The 25,796-nt window shown below is 48.2% G+C and overlaps 1 protein-coding gene across 1 annotated transcript; it reads right to left on the bottom strand.

The window, feature by feature from the left end:
- Positions 1-23,490: 23,490 nt before the first annotated feature.
- LOC119454863 (uncharacterized) lies at positions 23,491-24,669 on the bottom strand. Its single transcript, XM_037716532.2, has one exon. It carries the CDS (start codon positions 24,660-24,662, stop codon positions 23,502-23,504), a length of 1,161 nt encoding a protein of 386 aa, XP_037572460.1. The 5' UTR covers positions 24,663-24,669; the 3' UTR covers positions 23,491-23,501.
- Between the last annotated feature and the right edge of the window lie 1,127 nt (positions 24,670-25,796).

The following is a 25,796-nucleotide window of genomic DNA, read 5'->3' as shown; positions in this document are numbered from 1 at the left end:
TTTATTGCGATAGCAATCCGCCTTTTGTATCGCGCTGTGGCGCCACCTTAGTGGGCTCCGCGAGAAACAATATGCACAGCGTCGAGGCCCCGCGGGACGCAGACGCAGGACGCAGAGGCACGCTGCAAGAAGCGAGCTGAAATTGGTTTGTGCATTTGTCAGTCGTAATTTTCGTTTTGTGTGAGTGGCCGCTTGTTGGACAGGATGCCTAGGCCGGCAATGACTCTGGTGCGACTTACAACCGCAAGTCGTCGAAATATGATGACGGGATTTCGTGCAGCTACGCCGACAAAACCAGTCACCGTGCGATGTGCCTCTGAACGAATACATCGCACCGTAACGCAATTGACGAACCGTAACGCAATTGACACACCGCCTACGCTTGTATTCCTGTTATTCATATTTATTCGTACCGAATATGAGTCCAAACATGCTTCGGAAGTTGAAACGCACGAACGTGAGCACTTGCCAGCCGCCCACATCAAGTTTAAGCTGGGGTCGATTCCGCTCAGCGGAGGTTAGCCGTATCGTACATAGCAGCAGAGTTCATGCATTTGCCACTGAGACCTGCACTGAACGTACGCTAATAGGATGACAAAAACTGTTTTTATAGCTGAGTCTTCACCACAGTGGCCATAGCTCTTTGAAGGGGCGACACTGCGCCCAGAGTATTTATGCAGCGCAAGAACGGCGCATTTGTTTACATTGGCACGCGTACGGTCACCGCTCGCTGTTCGCTTCAAGTACACTAGAAACCGTGCACCGCTCACACGAAATAATGAGGAAATGTTCAAAGCATACATGAACACTTCTCATGCACATATCAGAAGCGATCACACTGAGACGAGAAGGCATGAACGTCCCGGGCACATCGAAAACGGCAACAACCACCACCTATAGCCGGACTGGCACGCGAAAATGCCGATGCCCGCGGTGCTCGCGTGGCAACGAGCGGTGTTGTTGCTTACGATGCAGTATCGAAAGGGCAATCACTTGTTGCCTGTTTAGCATAAGAGGCAAACTGTGTTTTCGCTAACTCTAAATCTGGCAGCATAAAAATACACTCTCCGTAGTTGCACTTCGTTCATGGAAGCGCCGGCGACTGCGACCGACAGCCTTCGTTCAAGAACGGTGCCTGTACTGCGGTATTAGCACTGCGCCGTGTCGCCGCTTCCAACTCTCTGTGTGTGCATCGTACTACGCTAAAGAGTGGTTCACTTCAAGTCGGTAAGGTCAGTACCGAACTATATAAGCAGTTTCCTTCGTCGTACTTGCTTATCCTATATTTCAGGTTCGCCGGTAGCGGACGAACTCGTAGGCTGTGTCGTCCGCTATACTGCCTAATGAAGCTGCCTGAACGAGATGGACACCGCCTCAAACATGATGTGGAGGGCTGTAAAGGGCTGGAAATCGTGCATATCAGCGTCGGAAGCACGTTTCGAATCAATTTGAGCGTCAATAAGTACATACACGAGCGCATTTGCGGCGATATTCACGCTGTCGGTGCGATGTTCTCACTCGGCGGCCGCTCGCACAGCGATCAGCACACTGGTTTTGTCGGCGTCGTCGGCACGAAAGTTTATAACACTACGATCACCCGCTGTCGTCGGTCGCTTCTTCGTCATATACTTGTATGACAATATAGGTGTGTCCCCCTGGCACACTATCACAACTACAGCCGGCCGAGCGTTGGCGCCGGCGTGAGGTCGACTTCTGACCGACATCGGTGTCGTGTCGGCATATATTGTGATGTACCGGACGTTAATCGAATATCGTTTCTACCGAAACACAGCGTCGTCGACCGGCACAGCGCCGACAATAAAGAGTTCGCGTGCTCGACAGCTATGCTGCATACGCGTGCGTCGTCAGCTGCACGAACCACCGTCCACCGACGCCGTACAAAACGTTTTCGGCACTCGCCACTAGGGTACAGCGCATGCGCACTCGGGACATGCAAAAGGCGGATTATATGGACACTCCGAGCGGATTTCTGCGCCGCCGCCGTGAGGTTCCGTATAAAGTCCAAGGGCGATAAAATCGTCGCCGTATGCTTTATGTGCGAGGGACGACATACAGCGCGTGAGTGACGCGCGCTTTCACTGAGACCGAACGCACGGCGGAGAGCAAACGCGACGGCTCGGTCGCGCGAAAGTCCGTGGGGGGATGGAAGCAAGGGATCGAGGGTGGAGGCGCCGTTGTGCTCCGAAACCTAAAGGGGCTTTACCGAAACCAACTGCGCATATAGCGACGCAGCGCAAGGGGATCTGGCGATTCAATCTCGCGCGCAAAAGGTGGAAAGTGGGAAAGCAGCGCGTGAGGAAGTAGCTGCAGCTTCCACTCCGCCAGCAACTGCGCACTCGTACTTTGCGCTAATGTTTGCGCTGCTGCGAGTGCGAGTTACCTTTGTATGCGCGGTGCCTTCGCCGCTCAGATTCCGTTGAAGCGATAGACCACACGAACCTTCGCTCGCTGCAGCGGCGCTTGCTCACGCCAGCGTTTTGACAGTGGTTGTCTGCTTTCATCGAATGTGATCTATTCATGTTTGCTTGTGCGTGCTGATACCATGCTTGTTCAGTTTGTAAGCGAATGTCTCCAAGTTTATGCAGCCGATAAAACTATTATTCTTTCCGTATAGCTCTCTACTCGTTTGCTAACGCAATTGATCCTTCGCCTTTCTGGCGAAGCTGCGACTTTTTTCATTCAAATACACAAAGAATTTGTTTTATTCATTTACAGAAATACTGCAGGCCACATGAGCCAAGCAGGAGGGGCGAAACACAAGCTCATAAACAATACACACCAGTGAACAACAACAAAAAAGAGAAAATAAATAGCAACATACAAAATAACACATTCTCACAAGCGCTAAGAAATACTATGAGAAAGTGCGGATACAAAAACAGTAACATTATTAAGTGGATTGCGAAGACAAAGAATTCAAATTATACATAGACAAGAGGACGGTGCAAAAGTGGAGGTGATAGCAACGCGTGACGCGCGCGTGTGCACAAATAATGCCAATGCTTCCTTAAAAGCATAAAGACGCATCGGCACTGTTCCAGACTCCAGTGCTGTGAAGACAGAACTCGGGACGGGATATAATTAGAGCGCGCGCTGCGCTGTCGATAAGAGCTATGCGTGTAACTTTTGTAGTTGCTGCCATACACTACGTTGCTCTGTTCCTCAATGTTCGCTCACCCGTAGCGATGTATTAAACCAGTTTGTATTACGTCATGTCGTCTGCCTGCCGTTCCCTCCTCGATGATCAACGAGGGTAAAGTTCCGAGCGAATGCTGTTGAAGTTGGCGGCCGCTCGAAGTTATGAAGAAGGAATTCTTTAAAGATAAAGCGTTAGTAACGGAAGGTCTAAGCTCATTCCGTTCTCTAATTCTTTTAAGGAAATATGAATATTTAAAGCAATTTGAGTTAAATGTGTATTCATTAGGTGTTCTAGAGTGTTTGTGGCGTGTTGACCTAGAACGATTCGAAGAAATTAGTACAGGTGTGTTAGTCTATGTCACCATAAATAAATTGAAAATATAACTTTAGGCGTGGTAGTTTTGCGATACGTTGCAGTGTTAATAAACCCGCTATTTTTAATAATTCGGTCGATGAATCCGTTCACTTGTATTTAATATAAATGAGCCAGGGGCGTAGCCGGGGGGGGGGGGGACGTGTTGAGGGGTTGAACCCCCCCCCCCCCGAAATTTTTTGCGCAACAAGCCCCCCCCCCCCCCCCCCCCACTTACCCACCCTTTTTTCTCGTCACTTCGCGCTGACATGATTCAAGAAACCGGTGCTACTGTCAATTTCATTCCTGGGCACTTCCGTTTGGGTTGGTAATTTACAGTGCATCATGTCTGCATACAGAAAAACGTGTCGCGGTGTTTGTCAAGGCTTTGGCACTCTGTGAGGTTTTGGGCGAGAATGCGCAACAAATGAAGCAGCACATGCGGCGGCAGTATTTTAGATGGGGCGCAAATGCTCGAGGCCCGTTTACTTAATTTAGGCGCACGTTAAAGACCCCAGGTGGTCTAAATTTCCGGAGCCCTCCACTACGGCGTCTCGCATAATCATATCGTAGTTTTGGGACCGTTAAACCCCAACAATACACAATTAAGAACTGTGTTTTTAAGACTGTTCGAAAAATCTCAATCCCGGAATAATTTCACTTAACTTTCTTGCTTGATTTTCTTATAAAAGGGGGCTGATGAACACAGACCACGAACTACCCAGCAGTACGTGTAGGCAGCGTATTTGAAGGGGGCGACTTCGCATTGCGAGGAAGCGACGCACTCGGCAGAGTTCGGGCGGTGACACTGGATGCGAGAAAAGAGAACTTTACCGACTATACATGTCCGCTGGTAAAGTTTTGCCTTAAACACAAGCGTTCGTTTCTCCCCTGGCGGAAAGATTCGCGGGTATACATTTCCGCCGCTTCCGTCGCGTTCGCGCAATAGTCTGCGCGTGAAACGTCTCTTGTTTGCGATTGCGCCCCTACGGAAGGCTGGTAGTCGCTGTTGTGTTGTTGAATCCCAAACCAGCAATGTACACATGAAGGGGTTGATGCCAGCAGTGAAATTCCACCGACTCGCAACAGAATGCACGATACAGACAGCCGACAAGCATGGATTACTGATGTGCGCAGTACAGAGTAAGTAAACCCTTGTTGCATGCGCTGACAGTTCTCGTCGGAGTTCACGCGTCCTGAGAAAATGATTAGGTGCACTATGCACTGAACAAGACGGGAGTTCATTCCTGCATCACTAGTGCACCGATCGGTCGAGATTCTGTGAGGTACGAGGCCGCTTCCTGTTCGCGCCGGCGTAAGTGAAGCAGAAATGTGTTGCACGTACTACTTAAAACTGCGTACACATGCCATATCTATGCTGTGCAATGAAATATTCTGGACAATTCTGAATCTGTTGACGTAAATGCAAATGATGGCTGCACGCTCGCACACAGCGGAAGACACAGTGGCCTGTGCCCTTGCCTCAGGAAATGCAACGCTCTCCTTTCAGGGAGCAGGGCGAAGAAAGCTTCGAAAAAAAAAAAGCATTACGCGTTTTTGCGCGTATTTAAAGGAGTACTGACACAAAAATTTTCGAACTTGTTTTTTCTGCTGTAATAAGTAGCTATTGACTCAGTAATCACTGCGTGAAACCTCATTTGCTTCAGAGCGCGACATGTAATTATTTGGAGTCTTCTTTGCAGCGACCAGTCCAAGTTTCGGTTTCAGAGAGCAACGAGATGGGAGAAGAGGGATTGTAAACACAGTGAGCACGTGATCGCACAAAACTGTGAGGTATTCAAGCCAGCGCGCTCGCAGGCGAACCAGCTTCGTGTTGCTAGTTCGTCTGCTACGCCTGCACGAGCTTTGCGATGTCGTCGCCGTCCTCGTTTTCGTCGTCCAGCGGCGACTATTTCCTCCAGGCGGGAGTCGCCACCGTATTAGACGTGGCCAACCACTTCTGATTCGATCCACCACAGGCGAGCTGGCGATCGCTAGGAAACGGTATAGGCCTAGCTCTCTGGCCGTCTGATACGGGGCCGACGGCCCTTGCGATCCGCCCGCAGCTCGTAATAAAGCACCTATATTCGTCAACACAGTCAATGTCTGCACATTTGTGACGCTCATAACTGACAGTACAATTAGTTTTGCCGATGGCGTTGGTAGCGATGAGAAAACACGTTAGCAAGGCGAGCCGCTTCGTAGAGACGATTGCTGCGGCGGCTGCGCTGACCGCTTGCGAGCCAGAATCACGCCAACGATTAACCATATCGCACAACGTTTCATAACATGCACACTTTTGAGGTCACTATACTCTAAGAGTTATTTCGTGTCAGAAACAATTGAGCCGATTTTCGTGCCGCCGTCAGCGGCGAACGAGGCCAGTGTCGCGACCAGGGAGGGGGAAAAAAAAAGCAGTACCGGGACGATCGGAGCAGCGAGACACCTGCTCGCCGGCCCCGCCTCCGCCTCGACGGCAGCGCAAACTCGTGACGTAGCGTTTTCTTGGTTATTTACAATCCTTCCTTGCATGATGTCAATAATGTCGCGAGGTGTTGCGCTTTGCGGGTGGCTGCGCGCACGTACTTTTAAAATTGATTCTAAATATGTTCTAAGCTATATTCGCCGCTGATATTTTGTAGACGATGTGTGTGTGTCCACCAAAATCGATCTCACGAGTTACCTCGACTTCAAATTTTTGTGTCAGTACTCCTTTGAGTTTTCTAGCGCAAAGACGCAGCGAACAAGCTATTGCTATGTGAGCAGGTATAGCCTGGTCACACGTGCATTTTCACGTGTATAGCCGTCCTTGACTTGTGAAACCCACTTCGCCCCGACGAGGACGACGCCATCTACGCTTAAGGGAGATTAGCGATTAAGGATGTATTCTCCGATCGGGCGGGTCGTCTCAATGATGCGTTTTCGAAGACTGGTCTATTCTGTGGTGCGATGAGAGGCCGTTGCTCCAAACGCCCACTGTACCTGTCGTACTTACTGTATCTTACTGCGCTTACATTATTTTTCACTTAATTTCTTCACAAGCACACGCGCACGTGAGGGGGCGGGGGATGTCCCATGTTTTTGATATACATGTATAGAGCCTGCTCAAACTACCAATATTTATTATCGATCACGTCACATAGAGGAAAGCTGATGCTTGTCCCCCCCCCCCGGTGGGGTCGGTGAACCCCCCCCCCCCCCCGAAAAAAATTTCTAGCTACGCCCCTGAAATGAGCCTAATTACCTTCTTCTGCACCCCCTCAATTCTTGCAATGCATTTTTTTGTGTGTACGGAAACCAAACAATATTGGCGTCCTCCAGCACTGGCGGAACAAGCATTTTGTAGGCCAGCAGTTTGTATCTGCGGGCGCAAGACGAAGGCGTCTTCTCGGAAAGAAGAGTCGCTTTAGCGCTCAGCATGTACATTGATTTCCACTTGACGTTATGTTGTTAACGTGGGTTTCCGATCGAAGAGTGTGTGTTAAACTGACACCTAAATATTTAAGCTGAAATACATAAGTGCGAGGTGTGTCATTAATAATGCAAGTAAAATCAGATATCTGTTTCTTTCTACTTACTGTTAGCGTTACAGATTTTTGGGCATTTAGAGTCATCTACCACTACTGACACCAACAAAACGCAGAATTTTGTATATGGTGATCATTATTTCAAATAATTTCGCGCTACGAAATACAATCGTCAGCGAATAGATAGATGTTACCATGTAATCGGGAAGGCAAATTGTTTGTGTATATTAAAAAAAAACTGCGTCCAAAACACTGCCTTGGCGCACTCTCGATGTAACAGGTGCTAAATTGGAAGCTTCGTGATGAATTTACACGAATTGTGAGCGTAGGTCGGCGCACTCACTCATGAGTGACTCACTAACACTCACTCGCAAGTCGTAATCATTTCAAAGGCGTGAGTGCGAGTGAGTGCCAGTGAGTGTGAGTGGACTTGGAGGTGAGTGCGAGTGAGTGCCAGTGAGTGTGAGTGGAGGTGAGTGCGAGTGCGAGTGAGTGCCAGTGAGTGTGAGTGCGAGTGAGTGGAGGTGAGTGCGAGTGAGTGCCAGTGAGTGCGAGTGGAGGTGAGTGCGAGTGAATGCGAGTGAGTGCCAGTGAGTGTGAGTGCGAGTGCGAGTGAGTGCCAGTGAGTGTGAGTGCAGGCGAGTGCGAGTGAGTGCCAGTGAGTGTGAGTGCGAGTGCGAGTGAGTGCCAGTGAGTCTGAGTGGAGGTGAGTGCGAGTGAGTGCCAGTGAGTGTGAGTGCAGGTGAGTGCGAGTGCGAGTGAGTGCCAGTGAGTGTGAGTGCAGGTGAGTGCGAGTGCGAGTGAGTGCCACTGAGTGTGAGTGCAGGTGAGTGCGAGTGAGTGCCAGTGAGTGTGAGTGGAGGTGAGTGCGAGTGAGTGCCACTGAGTGTGAGTGCGAGTGAGTGCGAGTGCGAGTGAGTGCCAGTGAGTGTGAGTAGAGGTGAGTGCGAGTGCGAGTGAGTGCCGGTGAGTGTGAGTGGAGGTGAGTGCGATTGCGAGTGAGTGCCACTGAGTGTGAGTGCGAGTGAGTGCCACTGAGTGTGAGTGCGAATGAGTGCGAGTGCGAGTGAGTGCCGCTGAATGTGAGTGCGAAAGAGTGCGAGTGCGAGCGAGTGCCGCTGAATGTGAGTGGGGTGAGTGCGAGTGAGTGTGAGTGGAGGTGAGTGCGAGTGAGTGCCACTGAGTGTGAGTGCGAGTGCGAGTGAGTGCCATTGAGTGTGAGTGCGAGTGAGTGCGAGTGCGAGTGAGTGCCAGTGAGTGTGAGTGGAGGTGAGTGCGAGTGCGAGTGAGTGTAGGGCCTGGAAAAAATTATGGTGAGTGAGTGTGAGTGAGTGTTCTCCCACACTGCCGACCTATGGTGCCAGCAGTCTTTCCGAGGAGAAGCTCGCCGATCAAGGTGAGATTCTAGACATAGGATTGAAGGACCTTGTAATCGACCCAGAAAACTGGAACATAAAAATGACGCTTGTTTGGCTTCTTCCTCATCTAGAACAGAAACGTATTGTGGAGGCATTAGAACCATTTGGCATGGTGCAGTCCGTAACCAGAAAAAATGTGGCGTTGTGAGGGCATGGAGAGTTGGCAGATGAATCACGATGTAGAGTTTACGCTCAAAGAAGGCGTCTCTACAAGCTCCCTTCATCATATTCTAATGATCTTCGGACATCAATGCCTAATTTCGATTCCCGGACACAGCTACAGCAAAAAATGTCGCAGTTTCGCCCGAAAGGCGAAGCATCAATTGCGATACAAATTAGTAGAGAGCTATACGGAGTAGGGATAGTAGTTTTATCGGCTGCATAAACTTGGACACATTCGCTTACTAATTTAATTAACAAGCATGGTGTCAGCGCGCACAAGCAAACATGAAGAGATCACACTCGATGACCCCAGACAACCACTGTCAGAAACGCTGGCGTGAGCAAGCGTGACGGCAGCACCGAGCGAAGGTTTGTGCGGTCTATCGCTTCAACGGAAACTGAGCGGCGAAAGCACAACGCATACAAAAGTAAGAGCCGTGTGGAGATCGCTTTCAGGATACGGTGCACGCGACAACCCGCAGATAAGCAAACTACAAGTACGCGGTTGCTGGCAGCGTAGAAGACGCACCCCCTCCCTCCCGCGCTACCTTTCCGTTTTCCTCCTTTCGCGTGGGAGATTGAGCCACCAGTTCCTCTTGTGCCCGGTCGCAAGATACGCATTTGGTGCCGCAGCTAAACGTCGCCTTTCCTCCCTCCCATCCCCCCACGGCCCTTCGCATGACGGAAGACGTCGCGTTTTCTCTCCGCCGTTCGATCGCTCTCCGTGAAAGCGCGCGTCCCTCGCGCACTTCTACTCGCACATACAATATACGGCGCGCGGCGACGATTTTATCGCCCTTGAACTTTATACGGGACTTCACGGCGACGCTGACGGCAGAAATCCGCTTGGAGTGTCCATATAATTGCTATCGCAATAAAACTATTGAAGAAGGTACAGTCACCAACCGTGAAAAGGACCTTTCTGCAGCGTCGGCCGAATCGCCACCATTTCGGTACCAGCCTCATCCTGCCGACGATAATGAAATGACTGAGGCGTCCAAGAAGCGTCCAGTGCCGATAAATGATTTGCAGTGCTTTGGGAAAGAGCGCAGATTCGTCGCGGCGAAGGCGAAGAAGCTCCTTTGTGGCGCCTCTGTGAGTGCCGATACCGCTGCAGTTCAAATAGTTTCTGCGGCTGCGACGCCTGAACGGCGCTGGACAGGCAAAACAAAGCAGCGCTACGTGTACGCGCTGCGCCTTAGTAGTGAGAACATGGCGGGTGCCCTTCCCTGAACGTCTGGAACACTGAATGCACGATGCTTACGTAGTAACCGACGGCAGGGTCAGCTGTTACACTTGTTGCGCAGCCGCGCCTTAGATATTGCAATTAATTCCCTGACGCCTTGACCGACAACGGATGGAGCTGCCGTTACTGTTGGTCGAAATGCCGCAGATCCTCCACTGCCGACGAAGACGCCGAAGAGACCATCTCGACGACGTAGCGACGCCACACGAATGACGATTAAAGACATGAGAAGCCGACGTAACATAACTGGGACAACGCGACGTAGCCGTGACCTGACGCCGCACCATAACTGCAACGCAAGACAACGAACCACTGACCTCGACATGCTTCTCGATGGTCACGAAGTCACCGCTCTGGTAGACACAGGAGCCGACTATTCCGTAAGCAGTGAATTCTTCGCTGCCAAATTGAATAAAGTCAAGAGTGTATGGGACGCCTTTCAAATCCGGACAGGTGGACGACACCTGATAACGCCAACTAGAACCTGCACGACAAGAGTTACCGTTCATGACCAGACCTACCTTGCGACCTTCGTTATCCTCCAGCAGTGCACGCGACGTAATTCTTGGCATGGACCTCCTGAACCAACACGGCACGATCATCGACTTGAAGTCCCAAGTCGATAACGCTATCCGGAAACCAAGCGATACCGCCGGTGAGCTGTATGAGTCGCCATGCCTTGAGTGTGCTTGAAGATCAAGTCAGCGTCCCGCCTCGCTCCAGTATCACCATTTCGGTCGGCACCGACACACGTGCAGACGTAGAAGGCGTCGTCGAGGGCGACCAACATCTACTGCTCGACAATGTAATTTGCGTCGCAAGAGGAATCGCTCGACTTAACGGAGGAGAAGCGAAAGTAATGTCGACGAACTTCAGCCAGGAGTACTAACATCTCACCAAGGGCACGCCGATCACATACATCGAGGAAATTGTGGAAGCCAGCAATACGTTTGTCCTCTCTGGTTCTGCCGCATCAACGTCGACGGCCCTAGTTTCTCAACTAGCTTTTAGCATAAATTGAAGTCTTGCCATGCATAAACAGGAACAGATTTCAAGTCTCCTACAACGGTACAAAGACCGCATTTCGTTGTTATCGAAGATTCGACACAATAGCAATCCATCGCATAAGTGATGAATGCGTTGGACTATTCCGTCAGAACCTCTACCGAGATTCGACGCAGCAACGAGAAGAACCGCCGCGGTGGCTTAGTGGCTATAGTGTTGCGCTGCTAAGCACGAGGTCACGGGAACAAATCGCGGCCGCGGCGGCCGCATTTCCATGGGGGCGAAATGAAAGAGCGCCCGTGGCCCCTGCATTGGGGGCACGTTAAACATCCCCTGGTGGCCTAAATTAATCTGGAGCCCCCCACTATGGCGTGCCTAATAATAATATTCATCATCATCAGCAGCAGCCTATATTTATGTCCACTGCAGGACGAAGGCCTCTCCGAGCGATCCCCAGTTACTCCTGTCTTGCGCTAGCAGATTCCAACTTCCACCTGCAAATTTCTTAACTTGATCACCCGCCTAGTTTTATGCCCTCCTCGACTGCGCTTCCTCTCTCTTGGAATCCATTCTGTAACTCTAATGGTCCTTCACTAACGTTGCAGGTTGGGATTGTTGGTATAACATGACTTTAGTGCGAAGACTCATAAAGTGACACGTGGCAAAAATGTATCGCTGTGTTCCTGCCGGAAAAAAACTGAACCTATTGGACACTAAGGGTCCGTTCGTTGTTAAAACTTGGAGGAGGTTTTAGAATATATCAACTCACATGCTAGAAAGGACTAAAAGTGTTTTCCGCCGACATCAAAGACCTTTACTATTTGTTACCGCGGACTGGACTAATGACCTGCGATGAACGCGGGATGGACGACTTTGGCAGTGTCAGCTTTCAAAACGAAGCAGGAACTTCTGTGGCTAACTTTTTAGAACTATTGGGTGTGTATTTGTCGTCCACCTTTGTGACTTGGAAAGGTTCACCGTTCCTACAGACGAACGGTGTGTTCATGGGGTCCTACCTAGCCCTTGTCTTGAGTAACTTATATCTAGGCATGTTAGACAGATGCCTAGACGCTCGGTTGAAACGCTCAAGAGTTATTAAGGTATTTCGGTATGTCGACGATTTTCGGATCGTCCTTGATTGTAAGTACAAATATCTTCAGCAGGAACGTGGCAGTGTACTACGTGTTGTTGTACGAGAGTGTCTTGCCCCGCTCGAGATTACCTTTGAGTTACCTAGTGACGGTGCCATACGGTTTCTAGACCTAAAGATTGTTGTAAATGACCGTCAAACATGCAGGCTTTATCATACTCGCGCCAACAAACCTTTGCTCTCGTTTCGTTTGTCGCACTCTAAGCTTGTCAAGAGAGGGATCGTAAAGATGTGCTTAACTAATGCTCTAATCATGCCAACATCTAATCAATGTTAGATTCGCACAGCAAGTGAGACGCCTTCGCGACTCTGGGTACCCTAACCACATCATCGTATCGGTAGCTGAGGGATTGCTGAGGCAGATTCAATTGAAAGTACCCTCTCCAGTGTGCCCCAACATAGTGAAGAATAGGGTAGCTATCATACCCTACATCCATGAATTGTCGCATCACCTCAAGAAAATAGCGCAACGCAATAACATTCCAGTTGCGTTTTCAGCGCCGAAAAAATTAAGCAGTCTATGTAGGAAGACCACACCAGGAGGTACAAAGAAGACGACTAGCGAAAATAATCCCCGGAACAAGCCCGTAGAATGTATAAGCGGTGTCGTATACCAGATACCTACATCCTGCGGAGCCTGCTAAATCGGCCAGACTGGGCGATGCCTTAATGATAGGCTACGTGAGCATAGTCGCAATGTGAACAAAGAGCAAGCCGATGGTTTTCTTGCACAGCACTGCAAGAATTGCCCCTGCCGGCCCATCTTTGAAAATACGGCGATTCTAGGAAAAAGCTATATAAACGAGATGACCAGACTCATTATTGAGGCATATCACATCCCCACCTTCGGTCGGTCTTGTATCAGCCAACCAGCCATTTCATTCTCAGAAAAAGAGGTGGAATGTATGCGTGTGGCGTGATTATTATTTTATTTCTATCCTTTTTTTATCACTTCCCATTATCCAGCGAGATGTGCTATAAGGTTGCTCGGAGCACGTGTCTATTGTAGGCGAGAGAGTGGTATTTATGTGATCTAGCAATAAAAACTTGTTCAAAGTTCGCACCAAACGTGTGTTGTTCTGCTTGTGTCCTGTTTCTGATGGCCTACGCCTTTGGCCTCCATCATCTAATGGTGCACCGGTCATCCATCCTACGCATTAGATGGCCTGCCAAGCTCCATTTCTTTCTCTTATTGTCAACTAGAATGTCGGCTATCCCCGTTTGCTCTCTGATCAACACCGCTCTCTTCCCCTCTCTTAACGTTCGGCCTAGCATTTTTCGTTCCATCGCTCTTTGTGCGGTCCTTAACTTGTTCTCGGGCGTCTTTGTTAACCTCCAAGTTTCTGCCCCATATGCACCCGTAGAAAGCAATGATTGTACACTTTTCTTTTTAATGACAGTGGTAAGCTCCGAGTCACGATTTGGCAATGCTTGCCGTATGCACTCTAACCCAATTTTATTCGTCTGTAATAAAATTGGGTTGCAATGCATACGGCAGGCATCGCCAAATTTTGACTGAGAGCTTCAAAAAAAGTGTACGTACAAATAAATAATCCTCATAATAATTTGCCTGATAATCAAATCGTGGTTTGTCACGTAAAACCCCAGAATAAAATTCCTATTCAACAAGAAGCCTGCGAATACACGCAAAGTGCCGGGAGCGTCCAGTCGCGCGGTACTTTTGTGTGTATTCGCGGGCTTCATTCACCCTCGGAAAAACACTTTTATGTAGCACGTATTGAGCAACAGAAAGCTGTATCGGGAGTTTTTCATGTTACTCTACAATTTTCTCATTGACACTTTTCGTCTAATTATAATATTTGAGAAGCTCATTAAATAATTACGACTAATAATTATGTAATTAGGCGGAATGCGAAAAACAATCTGTGTATCTCCAAGCGACAGCAAACAACATTACCTTGGTTCTGTCGAGCTACGTGGCAATAGAAACTACGTAATCTACGCATCTCTACGTAATCTACACCAAGTCTTTATCTTCTCGTGTCCTCCCGGATGACTGGAAAGTTGCACATGTCGTCCCCATTCATAAAGGTGAGTCTACAAAAGATGTAAATAACTATAGGCCCATTTCAATTACATCCATACCATGTAAATTATTAGAACACATTTTATATAACGAAATAATGACACATTTAACAACAAACAAATTACTGGCTCCTCAACAACATGGGTTGCTTAAGGGTTTATCTTGCACAACACAACTAATTGAATCTTATAATGACCTTGTATATGATATGGACACTGGCGGACAAATCGATTGCCTTTTCTTGGACTTTCAAAAGGCATTTGATACTGTTTCACACCCTTTGCTTTTAGGCAAACTAGTGGCTTTAAATATTGACCATGCAGTTCTAGTTTGGATCGGACATTATCTATCGTTCCGCCGACAGTGCGTAGTGTTAAATGGCAAGAAGTCCAGTTTCCTAGATATCACATCGGGTGTCCCACAGGGCTCCGTTTGGGGGCCACTATTATTCCTAATATATATAAATGACATTTGCTCAGGAATTACTTCTAGTATAGGGTTGTTTGCTGATGACTGTGTTTCACATAGGAAAATTAGAAATGAAGGTGACGTTGCGCTGTTACAAAATGACTTATTATGTGTTCTTGAATGGTGCACAAGATAGAGAATGAACTTAAATATGAAGTGCGTTCATGTTACATTCACACGCAAAAAAACAGCATATGTTCTGAATTTGTCATCGGAAATAATATAATGAAGCAAAAATCCCAGTATAAATACTTGAGTGTGACATTCTCAGCTGATTGTTCATGAAATGCACACGTTGATGTAGTAGTTGCTAAGGCTGCCAAGACTCTAAACTTTACACAGCGGAAATCTGAGACACGCGCCGCCTTGTTTGAAATCAACTGCTTATCTCACATACGCTCGACCCATGCTCGAATATGCTTGTGCCTCTCGACGACGAAAATTACGACTGAAACTCCTCTATCACATATTTTATGATAAAACCAGCATTCGAAAGGAAAAATACTTACACAGGCCTCATTAGGTACTGATCATTGTCTTAAGATTTTAGAATATCGCACCAGAAATAATATTTACGCTAATTCATTTTTTGTTCGTTGCATTAGCGAATGGAATCGCCTGTCAAGTCAGCAAGTGTGCTGTGTCAATTAAGATGTGTTTTTTTTTCAACACTGCTGTAGCGCCTTCGGGCTAAGCGGGGTAATAATTGAAAAAAGAACAGAAAACATTTGCATAATTTAAAATCTTTGTGCATGATAATCGGGATACCCTATATATGTTATGCAATGTTTGATACAGCAGTCTGAAAAGATAAATGATGCGGATTGCTGGCGACACAAGCGGCGAGCTGCTTCCATTCGGTGCTGTCTTGGGCAGGAATGAATTGAAGAAAAGGTTTGTACGACAAATTCATACTTGTATCTAGACGTTGTGGTCGATTCGCGGTAATATATAAGGCAGTGATATAAACAGGCGTTTTTTAATTCTGCTTTTGTATAGTAATTTCATAAAAGAGTGATAACTGGGCGAGTTTCTTTCTTGATGCTAGGTGTGGCAGGTGGAGGCTAGTTTTGATGGCGGATATACTGCCACTGCGGGAATTATTGCATACAATGAAACGCGCAGATCGCTTCTAGAGTGGCTTCAAGTGAGTATGTTAGCTGTGTTGTAGAGGGATTCAACATTTATGAAGCATGCTCTTGTTTGATTTTACAAACGTTTTATATAGGTTTGAGGGAAGAGGGCGCGCAAGAAAAATTGTGACGTATGAAACCAAGTGTTCGATTAGCAGAAGTAGTCACGTATTGGATGCGAGTTTGCCATGACAGATTGTTAGTACTGTGAACGCCTAAATATTTTGAGGACGTGACAGAGAACAGAATAGAGTTGTTAATTTTGCAAGAGGGCGTAGAAACAGCACTACAGCGAGTAAATTTTATCGTTTTGCATTTGTTGGTGTTTAGGTTCATTAACCATTGATTACAACACGAAGAAAAAGTGTTAAGGTCAAGTTGAAGTCAAAGTCGATTCACATAGGTCGCGAAGTGTCGGGCGAAAAGCGGTTCAGAACAAATTGTCACCGACATCAGCAAGGGTGGTTATGGGAGCAGAGATTGAAGCGCGACTATGTTTGGAGGTAACAAACATTAGGAAGGAAAAAAAGCGTTTTATAAATAAATAGAGACACAGTTAGATTCATTCAATGAAAATAAAGTTCCTAATCAATTTTATGTACGCATGGCGCGAAAAGAAGAGACAATTCTGTTTTACTTGATCATTATCAATAAATGCCTCTTTTTAGCGCCCACCGATAGCGGCGGGCGTTGAAGCCGCTATCACTTACAATGCAATGCAGCTCCTGAAGTATGCAGAAAGGCGCGATCGTAAAGTTCATCGGTTACAATACGCCCCCCTCACATTTGTGTTGTTTTGCTTGCTGACGTTTGTCTAAATTTGGTGACGCGGGTAGTTTTATTGTTTCTTAAGCCATTCAGTCAAAAGCAGTAAGTTGCGACAGCCAGATAATTCTTAAATTTAGTGGTTTTCGTACAACAGCGCTGGCCGACGGGCTTGGCATCCAACGAAAAGACGAGCACTCTACGCCCAAAGCGTTCGTCGGCCTCCAAAGAAAGTATGTTCTGTGCAGGGATACGATTTCGACACCCGTAACGCTGACCTTTCCTGCGTCGCTTTCCGCGATGAAAGCTCGGAACGCCCATCAAGTCGAATGGCGGGGCATTTGAATATACAGCTCTAATGGCAGACCTCCGAAAACCAGTTTCGCGCCTATGAGAACAAAATGACGTCACTTTTGTTTTTAAGGCATATGACGTCACATTATTTTTTCTTCCGCCGGAAGTGTTCGAGCCTCATACAGATATCGTTAAGCCCCATAAACCGCCGATGAACCGCCATGTTTTGAACGTATGGGCTTCTATGGAAGCTTCGTGTACCAGGTATCCTTCCTTGTTGAAGGAAGAAGGAATTATCTGGTTTAGTTATTTGACGATAAATAACGCAGTCATCAGCATAAGGACGTATTTGCACAATATTGCGCAACGAAAAACTCTGCGGACCCTGGGGAGGCCGGACGCTATATGGAGGCGTCGGTGAAGGCGTCGGAAGCTGACAAATGCTACCTGTCGCCGTCCGGGCGGATATATTTTGACGTGTTCGCCTCCCTTGACCGAGGCGCCTGTAGCTTCCACAGAGATTCTGAGGCAGAGTAAACGCGTAGTGCCCGCCAGGGAAGTGAATCTTCCTATACCTCCCATTGGTATTCCTATAGCAGACGCTCAGTCGACGCTAGCGCGAAGGCGCACTTCAGTTAGGCCCTAGCGGATAGATGACGGTACTACGGGGGCGAAAAAAAGTAATAATAAGAAAAGCGGCGCGATTTTTTTACCCTCCCCCCTTTCGCTACAGCACTTTTTTTCTTCCTTTTTTTATGATAACGTCGTTCTGCTCGTTTCCCCTTTTCCTCTTGACTTTACTATCCCTCTCCCATGCCTCGCGCAATGCGCTTTTTTTTTTGTTTAGCTGTCCGCGGCGCTCTCTCTCTCTCTTTTTTTTTTGTCGCGGGCGTTCTCAGACGCACCGCACAGCCGGACCGAAGCGCGTGCTCCGGGCTCCTCTCCTGTCCAGCCGTGCCATTCGTGCTGCGTGCTTGTGCGCAGTGGATTCTATTTGCGTTTTCACGCACGCAGTCGCGTTCATTATTGCAATGAAGCAAGCCCATGCGCCCAAATTGTATTCAAAATAATTCCACTTACAACACAACAGTTCTTTGGACTCACTTTATTGTGTTCGTTTGCGAAAACCAGAATTGGAGCAGACAGTGCCACACACTATAGAATGCAACAAAACGCAGATGGCGTTTCATGTACGCACTTGTAAACAAAACATTTATTGTAATTGGTCTAATGGCCAATGCGCAGACTAGCTTCTCACGGCCTGCTTCTCGCTCGGTCCATAAACCACCTCCGTGAAGTGCGCCGAGCATATTCTGCGGTTGTTGACCTTGTCTCTGGGCAAAACCATTCGGTCCATCCTTCCAGCGTAGGTTAAAAACGCTTCCATCCTGAAGAACAGTGAAGATCATAAAATATAACATCGCAGTTGGAACATACAAAACTGAGCTCGTTTCGCGTCGCGGCAGAGTACTAGTTGGTATATGTCAATCTTAATTCTCAGAAACGCAGTTTTAAACGATGGCGACCCATTAGCTAGAAATAAGTGCAAAGCGCACACCTACACACGTGTTCCTTGCGATACGCACAGGTGGTACTATTGTAGCGAAGTGACGCAGCAGTTAGTTTTCGGACGCATCCGCTCACCCGGGAGACGACGATGAAGGGGGATGAGCTCTGGCAGCGGCAGGTGCAGATCGGCAGGTACGACGACAACGCGGAGTAACATTTGAAGGAACTAGATTTATTTAACTTGGCATTAACTTGGTTCATTAAAACTGTACACACATATTATACATGAAACGATGTCATACCGATCGTCGACGGCCTGCCTGACCGGCCTGGTCTCCCGTGGTGAAGTGGCGACGTGGGCTGCTGTGTCCTTGCTCTCTCAAAAATGACCCAAAACCCCTTCCTTAAATGTGTTTCTACAGCATTCACGGGGCCCGCGGACCCGTGGGAGACGCAAGCCGCTATTCGCCAATCGGGCAAGCCGTTGTGCTCCAATAGGGGACAGAGTTTCGGGGACCACGCAGACATGGTCGCGACAATAGACCGTGAACAACAAATTTGACCATCCCTAATGAACATTTCCCCCCCGATACAGCCGCGCGTGGAGCGCCCGCGCTATGCACGTGCACACACTCGTTCAAACCCGTTTCGTGATTCCTCAAGGTCGGCCGCGGCAGACGTTCTTCGCGACAATATATTTATAAGGAGCTTTAATTATGTTCGCTGCTTGTGGACATTAGGATTTACTGCACCTTTGTGCTGTTTTCAAATCAGCTAGCTGCTGCCTCACCACCGGACAGCCATGTACGACTGCGCACAATTACTATCACAAATAAAAACCGGGAAGTAAACTGCACAGTGCTCACCTGTTGTCTCTGGGGATGCGGTAGAATTTCACGTCACATGGCTCACTTCATCTTGATGTGTTCGCACACCACTGAACCACACACGAACAGCCATAGCTGGGAGATATTGCGGGGAAAAGCCGACAAACGTGCAACGGTAGGGTACCACACGGAGCACACTGCTATCGCGGAAGGCGAAAACCGCAAAAATGACCGCATAATGCCAAAAAAAAAAAAAATTCTGCCGTTTTGGCCGTTATCAGCACGGCCGACGACGAGCCCAGGCCGCGCGAGCGCGCCGCCGATAGTGAAAGGTGAGAGAGTAACGAGAAAGTTGAGAGAGGGTTGACAAGAAAACAAACAAAAAAGGAAAAGCGATTTTGGTTTCGCATTCATCTCATGGATGGCGCTGCAATTCGCGTGGACAAAAAACCAGTGGAGTTTCCGAGGCCTGGTGCCCGTCGGCAGACACGCCACTGGTGGCGGCTTTGCTATTCGGGAAAGGAACCATCCGTCCGCCGTAGTTTCCTGCGTCGTTGCTTGCGTTAATCAGTTTGACTCATGCTTTTGGAGCAAAATAAGCAGCACCCATTGCATGCGTGTGGTGGCCAAATCTTCGAGGTATCTAGCAGAAAAATTGATACGTAGTGGGCTGCTCACATACCTGCAAAGTGAGGCTTCATGAACGGGAACGACGGCTGGAACGGATCGCCTCTGTTCGGCGGAAAATTTCCTGTGTCATCTCGGTGTTCGTTGCACTCTATCATGTTTGCACGCGTAAGCCACGATGTTTATCACGGCCTGCCCGTGTTTTGGTTCGGTTTGTCCGCAGTGCAGCATGGCGGGGTAAAAGCATTTCACTTAGGTTCTGAATGACGCTTGCCAGTTCTACCGTTTGCCGCTTCTTTACACTGATGTTGTAGCTATCGGATGTGCGACTGTACGAGTACATCGTGTTGTGTCTCAAAGTCTCAAAGGAGTCCTGAACTACCCCTCGGGCTTGGTGAAAAAGCATGGTCCGCGGATAGCATACGCTGCTGTGAACATCTCAGCCATGTTTTGCAGTCGCGCGCGACGCGTGGAGCTCGCTAGCCGAGCGCGAGATCACCTTTCGCTCAAACGCTCTCTTTTCAACGGAAGCCTGCTCCTTACTCTCTTCTGGACGCTTTATTTTGTAATAAAGCGGATTCCCATATGCGGCTGCTATTGGTAGCTGCAGTCGGCTAGGTAGCATTGATACCGCAGGCACCGCGGGGTGTCGCGATGAGTCCGCCGGCTCGCACTGCTGCTCGCATTTCTGAGCCACGCTACATAACACTGCACGCGTTCTGCTTGCGCAAAGGCGTTGCCTTAGCGGTTGTGAGTACTTCTTTCGATCGCGTGTCTCCTTTGTGGGCTCACGTCAAGAGACTCTCTAAACTGCTGCGCTTCGAGCTTTGGCGGCAAATCTGTCTTTCGCAATACTGGCTTTGGGCTGTTTGGCATTCTGTTAATCCGGAATGGCTTGCTCGTAGAAAGTACCACACTTTTATTCGCCTGGCTGCTCAGCTCACGGAGACTAGGTGGAGTTGTATTTTAAAAGATTTGTGCCGGACAGAGGGCAAGACAAGACCTGCAGAAAGAAGAAGCGTCAAGGTACTTAGAAACGTCAGCCTACCTGAAAATGTCAACCGCTCGCTAGAGAAAGGCCCGAAGTATTGTGTTCCTTCCTGCGTCCCCGTTCACGAATTGGTTGCAATGCATAGATATGTGGCCTCTAAGGCGAAGCAAGAAGTCCGCTAACGTTGCCTACTTGAAGGCGTGGAATGTTTGGGAAAGTCTACACCCAAAAGGACTTCCCGCCTAGAGGATATGCCAGTGTTTCGCGTGTGTTGTCTTTTTTTCAATGTCAACAAGTTTTGCAGGCGTAAAAGGAAGGAGGGTTTGCAGCGGTTGAAAAGGGCGGTTTTAATGAAAAAGCGCTCCAGGCGGTGTAAAAAAAACACTGTGTACCTGTTGAGAAACTCGAGTTCAGAGTAAAAACGAAATTTATAGAATTTAGCTAAAAATTGGAACTGACGTCACTGGCTAAATGTATAGAGAACAATACAGACAAATGTCAGCTCAGACGCGCGTTTTCACTTCTGTGAAATCATGCATTGAGGCAAACGGTACGATACCGTTCCAGAATGATGTCACACTGTCAGTAGGGGATCTATTAAAGGCGCTGATTTACCTTGACGTTACATCTTATTGTTTTTATTGACCAGCCGTTTGTATACAGCGGAATGTAATTTGTATTGGGTCCTGTTTTGCTCCAGTTCTCTGAGACATTTTTTTAGCTAGTATAAGCAGATGTTTAGACCACGTTTTTAATGCGGGGAAACTTTTTTAACTTTTCAGGTACGTCGATGATTTTTTAGTCTTTTCAGCGTTTGACTCCTATCGGGACACGGTTAATAAGGTTTTAAATGATACTAAGCAGCTCGAACAAGGCCTTGTTTTTACCCACAAGCTACCCAATAATAATGTTTTACAGTTTGCGGACTTAAGGCTGGAGGTCGGAGAACGACATGTGTGCTGGGCTTACCGAGCACGTGCAAAAAAAGGAGTGAGTGTTAATATTATTATTAGAAGGGGTAAGGGAGGCTAAGCTACGTAGTCAGCCAGGCTGTGTTTCATGATGGCGTGTTTAGCTCGTGCCAGGACCCGTGTCTGGATGTCTCGGTTGGTGCTGGTGACAAGGGCCTCCCATTGTTCGTTGGTGGGGAGTGGCGAGACGAGGTCGGCGGGCGGGGGACCTTCCGGGCAGCCCCAGAGGATGTGGTTTAATGAGGCAACGTCGCCGCACAGGCATCAGCGTGGATCGATGACACCAGGGTGGATGTGCGAATACACTAGGGGGCACGGAAAGGTGCGGGTCTGGAGGCGACGCCAGGCGATCTCGGACCGCTTGGGAAGACTGCCATGTGGGGGTGGGTAGGCGTACCGTTCGAGGCGATAGTGTTGGGCAATGTCGTGGTAGGTGACCAGGGGCTCCGGTGCCGAGGCGTCCGACGCGGAGGGGCCCACCGCTCGGTCGACGAATCCTCGAGCGTGTTGGTGAGCCGACTCGTTGCCGGGGTGGCCCGAGTGGGCGGGGACCCAGACCAGTTCTGTGTGACGCGGTTCGTCTTCTAGTAGGAGTGGACGAAAGAGCCGTAAGGTGGTAGGCGAGACGAGACCTTGGGCGAAATTGGAGATGGCGTGCTTGGAGTCGGACAGTATGACGCTGGCGTCGGTCGAGGTGGCGGCTAAAGCGATGGCCACCTCCTCAGCCTCGACGACGTAGGGTGTTCGAACGGTGGCGGCCGTGATTGTCGGCCCCGAGGGCGGCGAGGATGGCAAGACGGAGACGACTGCGAAGGCGTCCCCGGGCGAGGCATATCGGGCCGCATCCACGTAGGCGACGGCCGGGTGGTAGGCGTACTTGGCCTTAAGCATGGCTGCACGGGCTTGGAACTCATGTCGTTTAAGTCTGCTGATTCGAAGTTCGTGAAAAGAGGAATTGGGTCCTTATGTATGGAATCGTCTCTCAAAACAGCGTGTGCGCATAAGATGCAGGAAAGCTTTGACAATCAGGTGCGCCGACTTTTGGCAGCAGGTTTCCCTATGTCGCTCCTGACAGCCGTTGCTGAGGCGCTGATTTAGAAAAAAAATAAAAAAACATGAAGAGGGCGGTGGCCCAACGTGAAACGCTCAGGCCTGTGGTGGGGCCTTATCCTCACAAGGTCACTCATCAACTCAAGAGAGTTGCTAGCAAGCTTCTGGTGTTATCTGAGTTGAAGAAGCTTTGCTCCCGCGCTTGCAGTGACAACAGGCGTGAATGCCAAATCAGGCAAGGAAATACTTGCATGACCTGCATTACATGCACCATCGGTGTGGTTTATGCATTCCCTCTCTCTTGTGGAAAGACAGCAGGCAGACAGGGCGTTGTATTAATGAGCGACTCACGGAACATGCGCGAAAAGTAAGTAATGTAGACAAAGGTGTACACTCTAAGAAGAAAAGGAGGAAATGGGGTATTGAGGTTACTCCTTTAGGGGAGGAACTGATCTGCCACAACCATTCCTCCCTTTAGGGGGTAAGTGAGAGGGGATGAACTGTTACTCCCCATGCGGAGGACTAACAGTTGCTCTTTTCCGATGCTCCTCAAGGGAGTAACGGTTATTCTTTCCGGTGCTCCTCGAAGATGGAATTAATTAAATTAACCATTTATTCGCTAATAAAAAAAAATACTGGGCGAAAAAAAAAAAACGCGCCGGCAAGTAGGAATCGAACTCACGTCCTCTCGCTTACAAGTCGGGTACCCTAACCACTTCACCATTGCAACTCTTTTTTTTTTCTTTAAAGCATGGAAAATAAAGTGGAAGGTATATTACAGTGCGGACATAGCTACACACTTAAAACTCGGGCAAACACACACATGCGTCCAACAAGTGCATCCAGTCAGGCGGAGGTTCCTGCACGGCGTACACACTTCTTATATAAGCTGCACTTTCTTGAAAGAATGATCTTGTAGATCGCGGCCTTTCGGCATGGCGATCACACATTCTAGCTCTCCATAGGCTATACAAACCCAGTACTACGAACATGTCATAGGGAGGACCGCCACTAATCTTAAACGGTAGGAATCTAATTGCGTATGGAGTGATGTCAATGTCCTTTTTAAGCGTCCGTTGGAGAATGTCCCAGAAAAATATAGCATCTGTACAGTCTATAAAACAGTGATCTATAGTTTCAGCACGTGGACACAGTCGACAGTTCGTGGACCATGGCACGAAGCAGCCCCTCGCCTTCAACCAGGTTTTAACAGGAAGTGTTTCCGTATGCAGTTTAAAGAAAAATGTTTTAGCTCCAGGAGGTATACACATTTTACGGACCCGCCTAAGTACATCCTGATAAGGCTGATTTAAATAAGGTGCACGATACAAAGGATCTGGGAAAATCGAATACACCAGTGCAGCAGAAATTTCTTTTCGACTCGCAGTGAAAATGTACTCCAGGCTGAATCTAACTTTCAAGAAAAGGAATGAATCCACAACCTCCTTGAGAAAGCCCCAAGGAGCCTGTGTGACATCTTTGGCATCTGATGACACTACTATATCAGGAAGATAATGAGCTAATCGGAGCTGTAACATTTCACGCAAAAAGGGATGATCACTGTCTCGAAAGAAAAACAGACGAGAAACAATTTGCCTGACGAAGAGATGGACTAATCCTAAACCACCTCGTTCAAGAGGGATGAACAGATTATCGCGCCGCATGGATTTGCAACTCGAGCTCCAAATAAATGTTGCAAATACGCGATGCAGTGCCTGAATACGAAGTCTTGAGCAGTGCAGTACTTGCAGCACATACATGAGACGGGAAACTAAAAACACGTTGCACACTTCAGCACGACTGAACATTGACAAATTCCGCCCTCGCCATGAATTCACTTTACTTTGTATTTTCCCTACTTCCCCCGACCAATGACTGTTGCTATTTCTATACTGTGAGAGAGGTACACCTAAATAGCACAGATCATTTTTCCATTGAATGCCTGCGTAATGTGATGGCATTGTGGCCCATAGTCCAAACCAAAAACCTGAACTTTTTTCAAAGTTAATGCTGGCACCAGAAGCCGCACAAAATTCTTCTGTAATTGCGAGAGCAGTCTTTACACTCTTTTTATCAGTACAAAAGAAGGCCACGTCGTCTGCATATGCAAGAACCCGAATCTCACTCGACGGCAGTTTAAACCCTTGGAAATTTTCTGCTTGCAGGATGCTCATACAAAGTGGCTCCAAATACAGGCAAAAGAGAAGCGGTGACAAAGGGCATCCTTGTCTTACTGATGATAAAAGCCTAATCGGATCGGAGAGAGAACCATTCACTATCAACCTCGTTGAGCCATTAGCATAACATATTTTGACACCTTTAAGGAGCTGGGATCCGATATTTATATGCTCCAGTACACCAAACAGGAACGAGTGATTCACCCTATCGAACGCCTTAGCCAGATCTAGCTGTACCATTGCTACCTGTCCAATCCCCTCGGCTACACACTCAAGCACAGATCTCGCAACATGAATGTTGGTCTGAATGGACCGACCTCTGATGCCACAGGTTTGATGATCACCTACCACAGATCTTATCACGACTTGTAAACGGTTAGCTAATACTTTTGCAAAAATTTTATAATCCACATTGCATAAGGAAATAGGTCGGTATCCGTCCACTTTTTGCAATTTAGTTTCATCATTACTTTTGGCTATGAGTACAGTGTGCCCTTCATACATTGTGGCAGGTAGGTAACCTACCTCCAAGGCTTCACGGTACACCTGAAGTAATAATGGGGACAAGAGGGAACGAAAACACTGATAAAATTCGGCAGTAAGGCCATCCGGGCCAGGCGTCTTGCCTTTCGCTAATGAATCTATGCATGCAGTTATCTCATTAATATCAATGTCATCGTTTGTATAATCATAATCGTCCTGATTTAACTGAGGCAGCAGGGATACAAATTTGGTGGCAGACACACATGTATCCAATGGCTTATGGCTTCGAAATAATTTTTGGTAATGTTCAAAAAACGCTTGAGTTATGAGGGTCGGCTCATTAACAACTATTCCACCATAGTATATTTCTAGGATTTGTTTAGACAGCGCATGTCGGCGCTCATCACCTAGGGACCTACTGCATGGCTGTTCTTC

Source organism: Dermacentor silvarum, chromosome 1 (genome assembly GCF_013339745.2).
Source record: "Dermacentor silvarum isolate Dsil-2018 chromosome 1, BIME_Dsil_1.4, whole genome shotgun sequence".
Taxonomy (NCBI): domain Eukaryota; kingdom Metazoa; phylum Arthropoda; class Arachnida; order Ixodida; family Ixodidae; genus Dermacentor; species Dermacentor silvarum.
Note: the sequence above shows the minus strand (reverse complement) of the source record. Positions and strands in the feature narration are given on the sequence as shown.

What these genes read in the sequence shown, in the direction of transcription:
- LOC119454863 (XM_037716532.2), bottom strand. Translation starts at nt 24,662, where the DNA reads ATGCCATCACATTACGCAGGCATTCAATGGAAAAATGATCTGTGCTAT.